Below are 14,769 nucleotides of genomic sequence, written 5' to 3'. Positions count from 1 at the left end.
TGGTGTGTTGGACCTGTGTGTCTGAACAGTTGACTGGTTGTTCCACATTTCTTGTCGCGTCATGTACATGTGGTTCTGCAGGCTCGCTTGGAGGTGGCTGCTCAGTGACACTGACATTACCGTCCTCTATTTCAGTATGTGTGTCATTCCAAATTGTTCTCAAGTGCCTCCTATTCCTCCTGTACCTTTGTCCTGCAGCCGTCACAACATTATATGACCTCGGATCCTGTCTTTTCTGTTCTACCAGGGCAGGTTTCCAGCCTTGTGGAGTCTCTATACTGACAGCCATTCCTGGTTCGAGCACAGAGAGAGGTCTTGCATGTTGGTTGTAGTACTCTCCTTGTCTTTGTTGCAGGTTGAGTAGCCTCTGCTTGACTCTTGTCGGATACCTCGGTTCGAGCACAGCATTGGCTACTGGCAATGTGCTTCTTAGGACCTGACCCATCAGCATTTCTGCAGGAGAGAGACCAAGTCCAGTCACAGGCGTGTTCCTTAAAGTCAACAGAGCCAGGTGGGGGTCTGTCTCAGTCTGCTCCGCCTTCTTTAGCATGAGTTTAATGGTCTTTATTGTGTGTTCTGCCATCCGGTTAGACTGTGGATAGCCTGGGCTTGAGAAAGGCCATGTTATGCCCCAGTCACTTGCAAACTGACTCATCTCAGCACTAGCGAATGGCATGTGGTCACTCACCACTTCCTTCGGAACACCATGTCTGGAAAACACAGCCTTCAACTTTGCTATTACTGTGCTTGCTGTTTTGTCACGCATTTGTTGGACCTCAGGATATTTTGAGAAATAATCTACTGTGAGGAGGAAAGATTTTCCTTGTAGCTCAAAAATGTCCACACCTACTGTGTACCATGGTAGCTCTGGCAGCTCATGGCATTTTAGTGGCTCCTTCTGATTCTTCGGTAGGTGTTGTTGACAAGTGGGGCAACTCCCAACCATTTGCTCTATATCAGCTGATATGCCTGGCCAGTATAGATACTTGTGTGCCTGTTCTTTGGTCCGTTGTACTCCTTGGTGGGCTATGTGCAGTCTCTGTAGCATGTCTGATCTCAACTTTTTAGGGATAATGAATCTGTCTTCTGTCATCAGGACCCCCCCCCCCCCCATTTACTGTGATTGTGTCTCTGAATGGCCAATAGACTTTAAGCTCAGCATCTGTCTGTTTTTTTGTGCTTTGGCCACCCTCTTTGGTGAATGTCTAGTAGCTTTTGCGAGGTCCAGTCCTCCTCAGTTGCCATCTTAAGCCTCTCATGCATCTCTCTTCCCAGAACCTCAGTTGCTTCCATGGCATAGACTACTTTTTCATCTGTAGTCATGGACTCCTCTTGTGTTTTCACAGCACCAAACGTTCTGGATAAAGTGTCTGCTATTAGCATTTCCTTTCCAGGTATGTACTTGATGTGGAGATCGTAACGCAGAAGCTGTAGCAGCATTCGTTGTAGTCTGGCAGGTGCCTGTCCTAATGGCTTTGTGAATATAGCCTCCAGAGGCTTGTGGTCTTACTGCACCTCCACATGTACACCAAATACGTATAGGTGGAATTTTCGTGTCGCAAACACGATCGCAAGCAATTCTTTTTCAGTCCGCGCATAGTTGCTCTCAGCCTGTGTTAGGGCTCTGGATGCATATGCCACTGGCTGTCCTTGCTGCAGCAGGCATGCACCTAGCCCATCTTTCGATGCATCAGCTTGAAGGACTATCTGCTGATTTGGGTCAAAAAATTTCAGCACTGGAGCCTCAGTTAGTGCTGTCTTGAGTTTGGTCAGGGAAGCATCGTGTTCATGTGACCACAGCCACTGCATATCTTTCCTCAGTAGCTGCCATATGGGTGCTGTCACTGCTGCTTCACTAGGAATGTATTTGGACAGGTACTTAGTCATACCTAGTAGCCTTTGTAGACCCTTTTTATCTTCTGGTGCTGGCATGTGTACAATAGCATTCACCTTGTCACTGTCTGGCCATACTCCCTCAGGGTTTATCACGTGTCCCATGTACTTCACCTCCGTCACTTTGTACTGCACTTTGTCTGTATTGAACTTAACATTCATCTCTTTGGCTCTCTGTATTACCTTGTGCAGTATCTCGGCATGTTCCTTTCATCAGCTGCAGCGATGATCATATCATCGGCTATCACCTGTACACCGTCAATGTCACCAAATGTTTCACTGTTCTTCTGTTGGAAGACTTCGCTGGCTGATTGTATACCGAATGGGAGACGCTTTAACCTGTAATGCCCTCATGGCGTGTTGAAGGTGCATAACAGTGATGATGCTCTGTCCAGCTTAATTTGCCAGTATCCGTCTTTTTCATCGAGTATTGTAAATATTCCCTTGCCAGACAGTCTGCTTTGGACATCTGTAGGTGTCGGTATGGAGTAGTGCTGTCATCTGATGGCTTTGTTCAGCTCTCGAGGATCAAGGCAAAGTCTGAGTGAGCCATTTTTTTCTTTTCAGTTATTACCAAGCTGTTCACCCACTGTGTCAGTTCTGTTACTGGAGTGATGACATCAGCTTTTTCCAGCTGACTCAGTGTCTTTTTCAGTTTGTCCATGATGACAAACGGGATTTTTCTGCAGCCATGGATCATGGGGGTCACTTCTGGGTCAATGTCAATATGATGCTCACCAGGGAACTCCCCAAGCCCCTGGAACACCTCTGGATACTGCTTTACCAGCTCTTCTTTGGTTGCAGGTGAACTCTCCTTGATTTCCTCAACACGTCTGACAAAGTTCAACTCATCACATGCTGCTCTTCCAAGAATTGGAGATGCTGACTGCTTAATGACATAGAACTGGAGCTTGGACTCTGCTCGCTCAGTACCGCATTTCAGGTAGGTGCTACCGGCTGGCTTTATCTGATTACCTCCATAAGCTCTTGATACTGTGTTTGTGGGACTAAGGCGTACTTTGCCTGGGAGTTTTCTGACCTGTTCTAGAGGGAGAACACTGGCGTCAGCACCCATGTCTAGTTTAAAGATGATGGGCACTCCTCTAATTGACAAAGTAGCTTGCCACGGCATATCACTAGCTTTACTCGGTGCATTTACCTGGGTGCACTCCAGACTGCCCACAAATAGTGAATCAACTGTCTGCACTGCTTGCACTCCTTTCATTCTGCACATCTTGGCAAAGTGACTGCCCTTCCCACAAGCTCTGCACTTCATTCCATACACTTGACATTCTTTTGGGCAATGTGTCTTTCCGCATCTGTTGCATGCTTTTGTTTGGTTGACATATTTCTCCTTTTTATGATAAGCACTGAATGCTGTTTTGTTGAAATTAGCTTTATTTTGCCTTGTTGGTCTTGTTGCCTCCGTTATTGCATGCACCTCATTTTCCTTCTTTGCGCACACCATTATGCTGATTTGCTCCTTGGCTATCTCTGATGCCCTGCAAATACCAATGGGTTTAGTTAAAGTCAGGTTAGGCTCTCTCAGCAGTTTCTCTTTCAGATGCTTATCTGTAACATTGAAAATGATTTTGTCTCTCAGCATGTCATTTTCAGTTATGCCGAACTCACAGTCTTTCCTCATGTGTTTTAGCTCTGTGACAAATTTTTCAATGTGCATCGGTTCTTGCATTGCATACGTCCAAAATTGGTGCATCTCAAATACCACGCTTTTCTTTGGCGTACAGTAATCTCTGAAAGCCTGCAATATGTGGTCCACCTCCACCTGCACGTCCTCGGGCTCGGCCCTGGCTATATCAAGCGTGTTGTACACCTCGAGTGCTTCTTCGCCTAGCGTGCGCAGTAATATTGCCACTTGCACCTCATTTTCCTTTTTCGACATTTCAGTTGCCGTCATGTACACCCTATATCTTTGCTCCCATCTGCGCCAGTTTTCACCTATGTTGCCTATTAATACTAATGGACAAGGTGATTTAAATTGTTCCATTCCACTATTGACTTTAGCGCCGTCGGACCTAACGTTTACGTTTAGTCACTGAGACTTTTCGACAAGCTCACCATTTTCTTCTCTTGGTCTCTCGCCTTCTTCGGCGATTTAACATCAAACGCCGCCACTTCTGACACCATATTGTGGTTTATACTGATGAGGAGACTGGCGGGTAGTCCTTTTTATGAACTTTACTCAGGAACAAAGAACAACAACCGTGCATGCGTTTCCTAACCGACTTCAGTTCTGCTTACGTACATCCACCTGAGAGCACGCCTACTGGCCTCTCGTCGTATTACCTATAGTATAGGCTCACCACCGTATTACTCCGTGTATATGTTCAAACCCATATACTACAGAAGGAAGACAAGGAGAATTTGTGGTGGAATTGGGTAGTACAGGAAAGTATATGGAGAAAGAGGTAAGCAAAGAAGAAGTGGGAGAGTCAGACAGTCAAAGAAAGCAGACAGGAGTACAAGGAGATGTGGTGTAATCTGAAGAGAAAGGTGGTGAAAGCAAAGAAAAAGGCCTATGGCGAGTTGTATAAAGGGTGGACACTAAGGAAGGCGAAAAGGACTTGTACCGATCAGCTAGATGGAGGGATTAAGCTGGGAAGGATGTGTTGCAGGTTAGGGTGATGAAGGACAAAGATGGAAATGTGCTGGCAAGCGAGGAGAGCATGTTGAGAAGGCGTTAGGAGTACTGTGAGTGGCTGATTAATGAAGAAAATGAGAGCGAGAGAGAGAGAGAGAGAGAGCGAGCGAGCGAGCGAGCGAGAGAGAGAGAGAGAGAGAGAGAGAGAGAGAGAGAGAGAGAGAGAGAGAGAGAGAGAGAGAGAGAGAGAGAGCGAGAGAGAGAAGGTTGGACGATGTGGGAATAGTGAATAGTGAAGTGTGGCAGCTTAGCAAAGATGAAGTGAGGGCAGCTATGAAGAGGATGAAGAGTGGAAAGGTAGTTGGTCCAGATGACATACCTGTGGAGGCATGAAGATGTTTAGGAGAGATGGCAGTGGAGTTTTTAACTAGATTGTTTAATACAATCCTGGAAAGTGACAGCATGTCTGAGGAGTAGAGAAGAAGTATACTTGTACCAATTTTCAAGAATAAGGGTGATGTGCAGAGCTGTAGTAACTACAGAGGTATAAAGTTGATCAGCCACAGCATGAAGCTATGGGAAAGAATAGCAGAAACTAGGTTAAGAGGAGAGGTTATGATTTGCGAGCAGCAGTATGGTTTCATGTCAGGAAAGAGCACTACAGATGCAATGTTTGTTCTGAGAGTGTTAATGGAAAAGTATAGAAAAGGTCAGAAGGAGTTACATTGTGTCTTTGTGAATTTAGAGAAAGCCTATGACAAGGTGCTGAGAGAAGAAGTGCGGTATTGTATGAGGAAGTTGGGAGTTGCAGAGAAGTATGTAAGAGTGGTGCAGGATATGTATGAGGGCAGTGTGATAGTGGTGAAGTGCATGGTAGGAGTGATGGATGGGTTTAAGGTGGATGTGGGATTACATCAAGGATCAGCTCTGAGCCCTTTCTTGCTTGCAATGGTGATGGACAAGTTGACAGATAAGAACAAGCAGGAGACTTCATGGACTATGATGTTCACGGATGACATTATGATCTGTAATGAGAGTAGGGAACAGGTTGAGGAGAACCTGGAGAGGTGGAGGTATGCACTGGAGAGAAGAGGAATGAAAGTCAATAGGAGCAAGACGGAATGCATATACATGCACAAGAGGGAAGACAGCGGAATGGTGGGGATGCAAGTAGTAGAGATGGCATAGGTGGATGAGCTTAAATAATTGAGGTCAACTGTCCAAAGTAATGGGGAGTGTGGAAAAGAGGTAAAGAAGAGGGTGCAGTCAGGGTGGAGTGGGTGGAAAAGAGTGTCAGGAGTGATTTGCGACAGAAGGGTACCAGCAAGAGTTAAAGGGAAGGTTGGCAAGATGGTAGTGAGACAAGCGATGTTGTATGGTTTGGAAATGGTGGCATTGACCAAAAGACAGGAGGTGGAAAAGGGGGGGGGGGCAGAGTTGAAACTGCAAAGATTTTCATTGGGAGTGATGAAGATGGACAGGATTAAGAATTAGTATATTAGAGGGACAAGTCAGGTGGAACGATTTGGAGACAAACCAAGAGAGGCAAGATTGAGATGGTTTGGACATGTGCGGATGAGATGCTGGGTATATTGGGAGAAGGACGCTGAAGATGGCCAGGCAAGAAGAAAATAGGAAAGCCAAAGAGGAGGTTTATGGATGTGGTGAGGGGGGATATGCAGGTGGTTGGCATGACAGAGGAAGATTCAGAGGGCAGGATGAGATGGAAATGGATGATCCGCTGTGGCAACCCCTAATGGGAGCAGCCAAAAGAAGAAGAAGAAGAAGAAGAAGAAGAAGAAAAAGAGCTACTAGGTGTGGAAATCAAGTTTCATCACAATACGCTATTATATTGATTCTCTGGAAAACAATATAATATTTGCTGATATCAAAATTTTGTCACAATACGGTTTCAATTTGATTCAATTCATGGGCCTGTGATTAGTATGAGACGATATGCCTATTTAACACAATCAGTTACATTTCTATCAACTCACAAAAAGCAATTAAAATATGATTTGACAATTTTATTACTGAGCTCTTCCAGACGTTTAAATGAAAAACGATCTTTTTTTTTTCTTCCATTATCCGAACCGCTTATCTGAATTCGGGTCGCGGGGATGCTGGAGCCTATCCCAGCAGTCATTGGGCGGCAGGTGGGGAGACACCCTGGACAGGCCACCAGTCCATCACAGGGCCCACCAGTCCACCACAGTGCCTGAAAAACATTCTATTCTTTTTAACAAAAAGAATAAAAATAGACCTCCTGTTGTTCACTATAAAGTGCCACGTTTCTCATGATTAAGTGCAAATGTGTTTTATCAGTTAACTTTAAGAGCCCTTGATGACCTTACAATTATGAACAAAACTGTGCACATCTATGCTTCATCACCTTGGATTTACAGGGTTATGTGTGCTCAGTGGTTTCGAGGTATTGAGCTTTAGAATTTTCACATCCTAGGCAGATCTTAAAGATGATGATATGGATCGATGCTTTCACTTTGCATCGATGATATTGGATCGTTGATCAGTGAATCCGATACATCAATCCAGATTGATGGATCGTTACACCCCTAGTAACTACAGGCTGACTGTCAGTATGTGGTGGAGTTCAGCATAGTCTTGGGGAGGCTACAGACAAAGGTGGTGCTGAGACACCAGAATGTAATTTTGGGCGATTTGGAATTGTCATGAGCCTAATTCAAGAACATTTCTCTGAATAACGATGGTCACTGGATATTGATGCATCAGCAGACATGCCAGCTCTCAAGTTCCTTTGTATGCAAAAACCAGGGCTCTACACAGGTGGGTCAGCCTATCAACAAACATTCATAGACTGTCTTTAAATGATGATGCGAGCAGACAAATTTTCGATGCATTTCAGAGAAACTTGGAAGACTGCTCAGTATAATGTCTCCAAATGGAGTGTTATGCCTACAACACATATGCAGAGATGATGATGAAAATGGTGACCCTTTAAAAATAGGGTATAAACTCCAATATCCTGCTGACCAGATGCTTTTCAGGCAAACATGTTGGATACATAAAAATATTGGGGCTAAATGGAAGAAACAAACAGGGTCTAAAACAAGGACTTAAACTCAAATCGTATATTCCAAGATGTTTTTAGTGAACTGTTTTTTGTTTTGTTTTTTGCACCTCTTAAAATCTATTTAATTTTGTCTGCTGTCAATAAGAGAAATGTTAAGTGTTAATAAGCAGTGACTTTGTAAAGATAAGTGGTACAAAGAGAGACAGGTAGCATGGATAAAGAGTTAGCCCGACTGGCTCGCCGCTGCAGATGTGTTGAAGGGAGGACTCCATTGTCTGGATTTGTTAAGCTTTATTGGATCTACAGCACGCTGTCTGACCAAGAATGAGACATCTTCTTTTAAGGCATTAAATATCTCCCCATAATAGTGTCCCAGTCTCAGTCGCTTGCACAACTGCTCAAGGCAGAGGCAGATTCTGAGGCAGTGAAGGAGTGAGAAAGAATGAGAAAGAGAGAGAGAGAGAGGGGGGGGGGGGGGAGATATGGAAAGGCAAGAAAGAGAGAATGACACAGAAACTGGACGTGACCAAGGCAGGGTGAGGTATTAGTCAGGCATACAGACACACAGGGAAGACAATTTCACATTCACTCATCATTAGAAGGTAACTGAGTGTAGAACAGTGAGCAGCCTGAAAATCTGTTTCAGACATACCTGCCACTGCCCGCTCCACATTCATTTTCAAAGAAAAAAAAAAAAATTTCTGAGAAAAGGAAAGACTGAGTGAGTAAGACACAGGGCAAGACAGAAAGAGAGAGAGAGAGAGACTTTGCAGACAAGGATGGAATAATCTTGTAACATCTTGAAATTCCTTTAGGCAGTGGAAAAGTGGAACTTTCATTCAGAAAGACACAATTCATACTACCTACTGCTTAAATACAGAAGCAGCAGGTTTTTTTGTTTTACAAAATGAAATATGTATCTATGCACACACTTGTGTTAGCACTCGTGTGCACTCGTGAGAGTGAGAGAGAGAGAGAGAGAGAGAGAGAGAGAGAGAGAGAGAGAGAGAGAGAGAGAGAGAGAGAGAGAGAGAGAGAGAGAGAGAGAGAGAGAGTGTGATGGGAATTAAAGCGCTCACTTGAGCACATTGCTAAAGCAGTGCTCCGAGCCCACGCAGTCTCAAACATGCTAAACTGAGCGGTGTCTCTGAATCCACCCCCCGACCTGCTGATTGACAGCCGCAGTGCAGGTGTGGTGCGCTAAAAGAATCACAGAGTAGACGGCATGGCAGCAGAGGAGGCACAGAAGGGGAGAAGAAGATAGGAGGGGGAGAGAGGAGTGGAGGGCAGATGAGGGGAGGTGGGGAGAGAGGAATGGACCTGGCTTCCGTTATTTATGGTTGCAGGTCAGCACCAGAGCGCACATGTGACACTAATGCACAAGGACAGGACAGATGTCGGGATTGAGCGCTGAGTGGTGGCTTGTCATTCACCCAACAACAATCTTAAGAAAGAGGGAGCAGTGAGTGATGCCTACCTGCTCTGCAGACATTGAGACAAGGTCGAAGGGGACATTCTGTGTCCCTTTGGGAGCGTGTTTATCTGGTCTGGGTTGTGCTTCACACCTAGCCACAGAAAGCTACTTGACATAATGACATTGTAACTTAATAGGTAGAGAGGCGCATTTGTGACCAAAATGGCTGCCGCATCGAGCCCCAACCACTACCTGAGGAGGAAGAAAACCTGGGCGTCTACATTTACCACTCAGGTGCCCTTGAGGAAGTTGTCTGAACCCTTGACTGCGTCACTTGAGATGCTCTGTATCACAGTTGTTACTGGTTGTTCTCAGGTGAAGTGATGTCCACAACTATGGATATAAAGCAGGGCGTTGCTGAAAGCTCAGCCAACATCCCCTGAATAAACAAAAGAGAACATTTTTGTTTCATTGTACACTAACTCAGAAGGACAAGACAGATGTTGAGCGGGAGTCTGCAGTGCACGCCTCTGCCACAAAAGGCCTGTCTCCAGACGCAGGGACCTGTCAGAGAGACTCTACAGATGCTGAGATGAGGTGAAAGGTGGTCCTCTGGGGTTTTATGGGGATGTCTGTCTGATCCAGAAAGGAGTAGACACTCCGCCATAGGGAACTCGACACTGATAGCACTCTTTGGAAATGAAGTGGGGTAATCATTCATGTGACTTTAAATTTAACATGTAGCACTCACAGCACTTCACAAGTAGCCTGCAAAGCCTCCCGCAAAAAGGTCTGTGAAAACTGAAATAAAAAAAAATTTTAAAAAAAAAGACAGCCTGTGGACAAAGACTTGGTTTGCAACTTTGAATATTGTTGTCCAGCCTATGTATGTTGTTTGTCGGTGATGGGTAAACAAACAAATATATTTGGCATAACCACAGATACTAAACCCTTTATCTGTCGTTTGCCAATGTGACTAATGTAACTGTGCCTGGAGAAGCTCTGGCAGAACCAGTAAAAAGCGAATGTTAATGAACTGCTGTCACACATAGGCTGCCGCCTTTGAGGCAGCAGTCAGAATTCTCCCCACGTAGTCAGTCTGTTTGCTGTGTGGAGGCTGTGATGTGCTGCCTTACTGCAGAGAAATGCTCACGGCCAGGCAGGAGGGGACCAACTTGGCACAGGGGGTCCCTGCTGTGGTCCCACTCTCTCACCCGCAGTGCACAAACTCTTCTGTGTGTGTGTGTGTGTGTGTGTGTGTGTGTGTGTGTGTGTGTGCGTGCGTGCGTGCGTGCGTGCGTGCGTGCGTGTGTGTGTGCAAATGTGCCCTTGCATCTGAGATGTGTATTTGCATGCAGGCATGTATGAGATGTAAGTGTGCTTGAGTGAGAGCACATGTATTTTAACTACACATTCCTCTCCTGCAACATGTGCTTTGGTCTGCGACTGCACCTACTTATAAGAACAAAGCAGCACTGGCTAGAGAAGAAAAAAAAGTATTTATGCTTTTACAAGCATATGTGTGTGTGGGGGGGGCGGGGGGGGGGCGAAAGAGTGAGGAAGAGAGTGACTACCCACTGCTCTCCACTCTCCCCTACAATCTGCCATCACTGCACCCTGGACACTGTCAGAATGGCTCGGGCACCCACTGTGCCACCTGTCACCCCTGAGCCCTGAGGCCTGCTGCCATTCTGGCCACCCGCCACATGGACCTGGTCTCAATTAGATCACTATCACAGGCTCAGCACTAGCTCCTTCCCCTAAAGGAGTTTTTTCCTCTTTCAACTGTCGTTTTTATCTCATATCTCCCAGCAAAAATTCCAGGACCATCGTGGCCATCTTCTGGTGTAATTCCACCCAAGGTGTAGTTCTCTATGATTAAAGAGGTTTTTTTAAAGAGGGACCTATCTCATATTATTCCATGGTATACAGATAATCCTGACAGGATATAACCAACAGAGCAAAGGTGAGATGCAGGGGTGGGAAATGTAATTGCTAAAGTATGTTGCTAATGACATTATCACTGGAATTCACTGGAACTCAGCAAATAATGGTCCCCCTTAAAGGGCAATGTGGGGTACTGTGTTGTAAGCAAGACATCTGGCTCCACCAAACATCTGAGTAAGCAGACTGGCCCTGCAGGCTGGATGTGAAAACCAATGAGGAAGCTGCAATATGTGGGGGGGAACCACTCTGCACAGCTTTGCTGCTCAAGCTGTCACTTAAGCTTGGCTAGGCCCAGCTTGGTTTTCCATGTCGACTGTGCGTCAGCCCCCCCCCCCCCTTTAAGTGTAGTCGCCCTGCCAGAGGGAATCCATGTCTTTGTGGGGGCAGGTGGATCAGCATTATCGCTCTTTCCTTCTAACCCTCTCTCACCCCCCTCCCCTCTCTCCCTCCGCCCACCTCTCCTCGCTCTCTCTCCCCTAAATCTTCGCTCTCTCTTAACGGGGGTCTCTCTTCTCCGTGTCATTCTCACTCCTTTCTTCTCCTCTGCTTATTCCTTATCCTTCGCCCACCAGGAGATACAAAATGATGTCCACTCTAATCTGTCTTAATTTTCCATCCCTCTATTCAAGGCTGGTCATACAGACTGTCTTGTTTTTGTTTGTTTCTCTCTCTCTCTCTCTCTCTCTCTCTCTCTCTGCATGTGTTTTTTATAGTCTTTGTTCCTCTCAGCTCACCTTCAAACCACAGCCACTTCAATGCATTAGATTGCGACGTTCATGTATTCAACTCTACAGCTCTATCATAATGCCTTTGACATTGGTGATTTGAGTGTGACACCGTAACCAGCCAGGAAATGCAGTCCTTAAATTCGTCCAAACAAAAACCACAATGGTTGCACATCAACTGGACTCATTTGTAGTGAACATTCTGTCAGTGAACACTGTGCATACAGTACCTTAATCCTCCTGAATAACCAGATTGTGATTGCTGTCCATTATTTCATCCAGGCTCTCAAAGGAATGTGTTATGCGACTCATCAGGTAATTACCAATCACTGCAGAGTGTTCTGCTCTCACCTTTAATTTGCAAGGAGGTCAGATGTGAAAAATGGCTGACAAAAAAGGCTTGAGAATGTGCGCTGAGGAGATACAGGGCCTACAATTTCAGGAACCTTTATCACCTTAACATTAGTGCACAGGCACATTTAAAATGTTTGTCTCTCACTTTTATATTTTAGAGCTGTCATTGATGACCTGTCTTCCAGAGTCATGGATGAGGCAGGTGCATCAGCAAGCCATTTTGTTTGAACCAGCTCTGTAGTGTAGTGTACATAACATGTATTCCCCTGCCCTTTTTGCAACCCTTCACACCACTGAACAGAAAGTCAAGCTAGTAATACATTTTTTTGTTGTTCTTACTATTTTTTCCCTTTTTCTCCCAAATTGTACTTGACCAATTACCCCACTCTTCTGAGCCGTCCCGGTCGCTGCTCCGACCCCTCTGCCAATCCAGGGAGGGCTGCAGACTATCACATGCATCCTCTGACACATGTGGAGTCACCAGCAACTCCTTTTCACCTGACAGTGAGGAGTTTTGCCAGGGGGACATAACACATGGGAGGATCACGCTATTCCCCTCAGTTCCCCCTCCCCTCCAAACAGGCACCCCGACCGACCAGAGGAGGCACTAGTGCAGCGACCAGACACATACCCACATCCGGCTTCCCACCCACAGACACAGTCAGTTGTGTCTTTAAGGACGCCCGACCAAGCCAGAGGTAACACGGGGATTCGAACCACCGATCCCTGTGTTGGTAGGCAATGGAATACACTGCTACGCTACCCAGATGCCCTGTTCTTACTATTTTACCTTTGCTATTGCTGTTTCGCATGGTGGTGCTGTTGTCATCATTGCTGTGGCCGCTCTCATTGTCATTGCAAATCTGTGCTATGGATTTTACTAAGTCTAATGACTGTGTTTGAGAGACTACTCACTTGTCTGGCCTCCCGGGCACCTGTAGGCGAAGACGACATTTGTTGGCACTTTGAATCTGGTCCTCTTTGATGCGAATAAGTCTTTGGAGAGCCAGACACCAATCTTGGGCCACAGTGGTATTCAGATTCTGTGAAACCAAACATATACAATCAAAACTTATGTCTCAGCTGTCATTAAGGTCCTCTGGTATAGATGTAATTATCAAATGTATGTTCTGATATCATACCACGTACACACAGTTAGCACAGATATACAGATATATGGTAGTTTTTTTCTTTCTGAGAAGAAAAAGTGATGTGTTGAAACTAGAGGGGGGAAAAATCAGTCACCCACTCACATAAGACTGCAGTGTTACACAAGCTATTATTTCAAGTCAAATGGCTGAACCATTTTTATCACTCAAACGTAACATCAAATTCATTTCAAACTCTATACATCCATTTTACAGTAAAGTCTTGTCCCTCAAGTCAAATAGAATCAAATCAATTGTCAGAAGTCAATGAGCTGTGCAAAAGTCTTTCCTCTATTTGTTTGGTGGACAATTTTACGGGAACCAAGTGGAGAATGAAAAGCCAGCCATTTGGAGAAAGGCCAATATCACTCCTCCGCAGGACGTTGGGCTCATTAAGAGCAAGGGGGCAAAGGGCTACCATTAGTGTGAGAGGCTCTTGGAAGATTGCTGGTTTACCTGCCTAGCTGTGTTATTATGCTGCATATGGAAGTGTTAATGTGTTGGTGACAAACTACAGGGAACTGTCCTGATTTAAACAGAGCTCAATACAGGAGGCACAACTGCAGGTTTCTTCTGCCACATTGTATGCCTGACACTTTCTACCCGCTCCAGTGGGAAAGTCTCATTCTCACCATTGTGTTACTGTTGGGTAGATAGAGAGGAGATTCAGCCTTGATAGAAATTGATGATTCATGAGGCTTTTGGGGCCCCTCTTTGATCACATTTTAAACACAACTTGAGTATCCTTTTTTCCATTTCTTTAAGAGGAATAGCTGATAGAGATTTCCCCAAATGGTTCTCTTTGTACCATCCAATCTTGATCTTAATTTTGCACTCAGTTCTGCATTTTAAATTAACTGTGCATACTTATATTCCCCTCTGCTGTCTCTCTGATTCTTTAGCATGTTCTCAGGGCTTCCGAACTATAGTTGCTGCCGTTTGCAGAAAACAATTCATTTTTCATATATTTTCAGTCAATATTTTGAGATTACTGACTGGTGAAAAATACAAAAATAAATGCCTTTTTTTCCTTTTTTTTTTTGGTAAAGAGCTGAACATTTGAAGACCAAGCTATGGGTGCCTTTTTTCCCCCTCAATAATTTAATTAAGATTTTTTTTTTAAAGCACCAGAGGAGCAAGCCCAGGTTGTGCAGTGGTATGATAAATGAAAAAAAGAGCTGACTTTTGTGGACTATCCTGTTAAGTTCTAAGACCTGTGTATGAAATCTTGCCTTTTGGCGAGCTTTGTTGTTCCCGAAATGCTGTTTGTTATTTACTGTGCCTGTGAGACAAGGCAGCCATACGAAAAATTTAACACGAAGTGACATCTACCTGGTAGGTCCCCTGCAGCGTGCCCACCAGTAGAGTGACCTCCTCCACCACAGAAAGGTCATGCTGGAGTTCCTGGAGTTCCTGGTAGAGCCGTGGAGGCCCCAGGATTGCTTTACCTGGAAAGAGTTCGCCGGAAGGCTGATGAGAGCGTGGTATTACACAAGCATAAACCGACATTTTGCACTGTCATTGCACAGGATACACTCAGGCATGTGCACACATATGTACAAAAACATATTCTGTAGGACTACAGTACATACGTGCGTGTGTGTCCATGCCCCCCCCACATACATGCAAACACA

The 14,769-nt window shown here is 45.1% G+C and overlaps 1 protein-coding gene across 1 annotated transcript in view; it reads right to left on the bottom strand.

Annotated features, from left to right (window-relative positions):
• arhgef10la (Rho guanine nucleotide exchange factor (GEF) 10-like a) overlaps nucleotides 1-14,769 on the bottom strand; it is a 179,067-nt gene that overhangs the window by 91,109 nt on the left and 73,189 nt on the right. Inside the window, exons 17-18 of the mRNA XM_056273390.1 lie at nucleotides 14,468-14,583; nucleotides 12,903-13,030 (exon numbers count right to left, since the gene is read on the bottom strand). Coding sequence (XP_056129365.1) covers nucleotides 12,903-13,030; nucleotides 14,468-14,583 — 244 coding nt within the window. The remainder of the gene's footprint in view (nucleotides 1-12,902; nucleotides 13,031-14,467; nucleotides 14,584-14,769) is intronic.

The sequence above is a fragment of the Lampris incognitus genome, chromosome 2 (assembly GCF_029633865.1).
Source record: "Lampris incognitus isolate fLamInc1 chromosome 2, fLamInc1.hap2, whole genome shotgun sequence".
Lineage (NCBI taxonomy): Eukaryota > Metazoa > Chordata > Actinopteri > Lampriformes > Lampridae > Lampris > Lampris incognitus.
The sequence above is the reverse complement of the archived record's forward strand: the minus strand, read 5'-3'. Positions and strand labels throughout refer to the sequence as shown.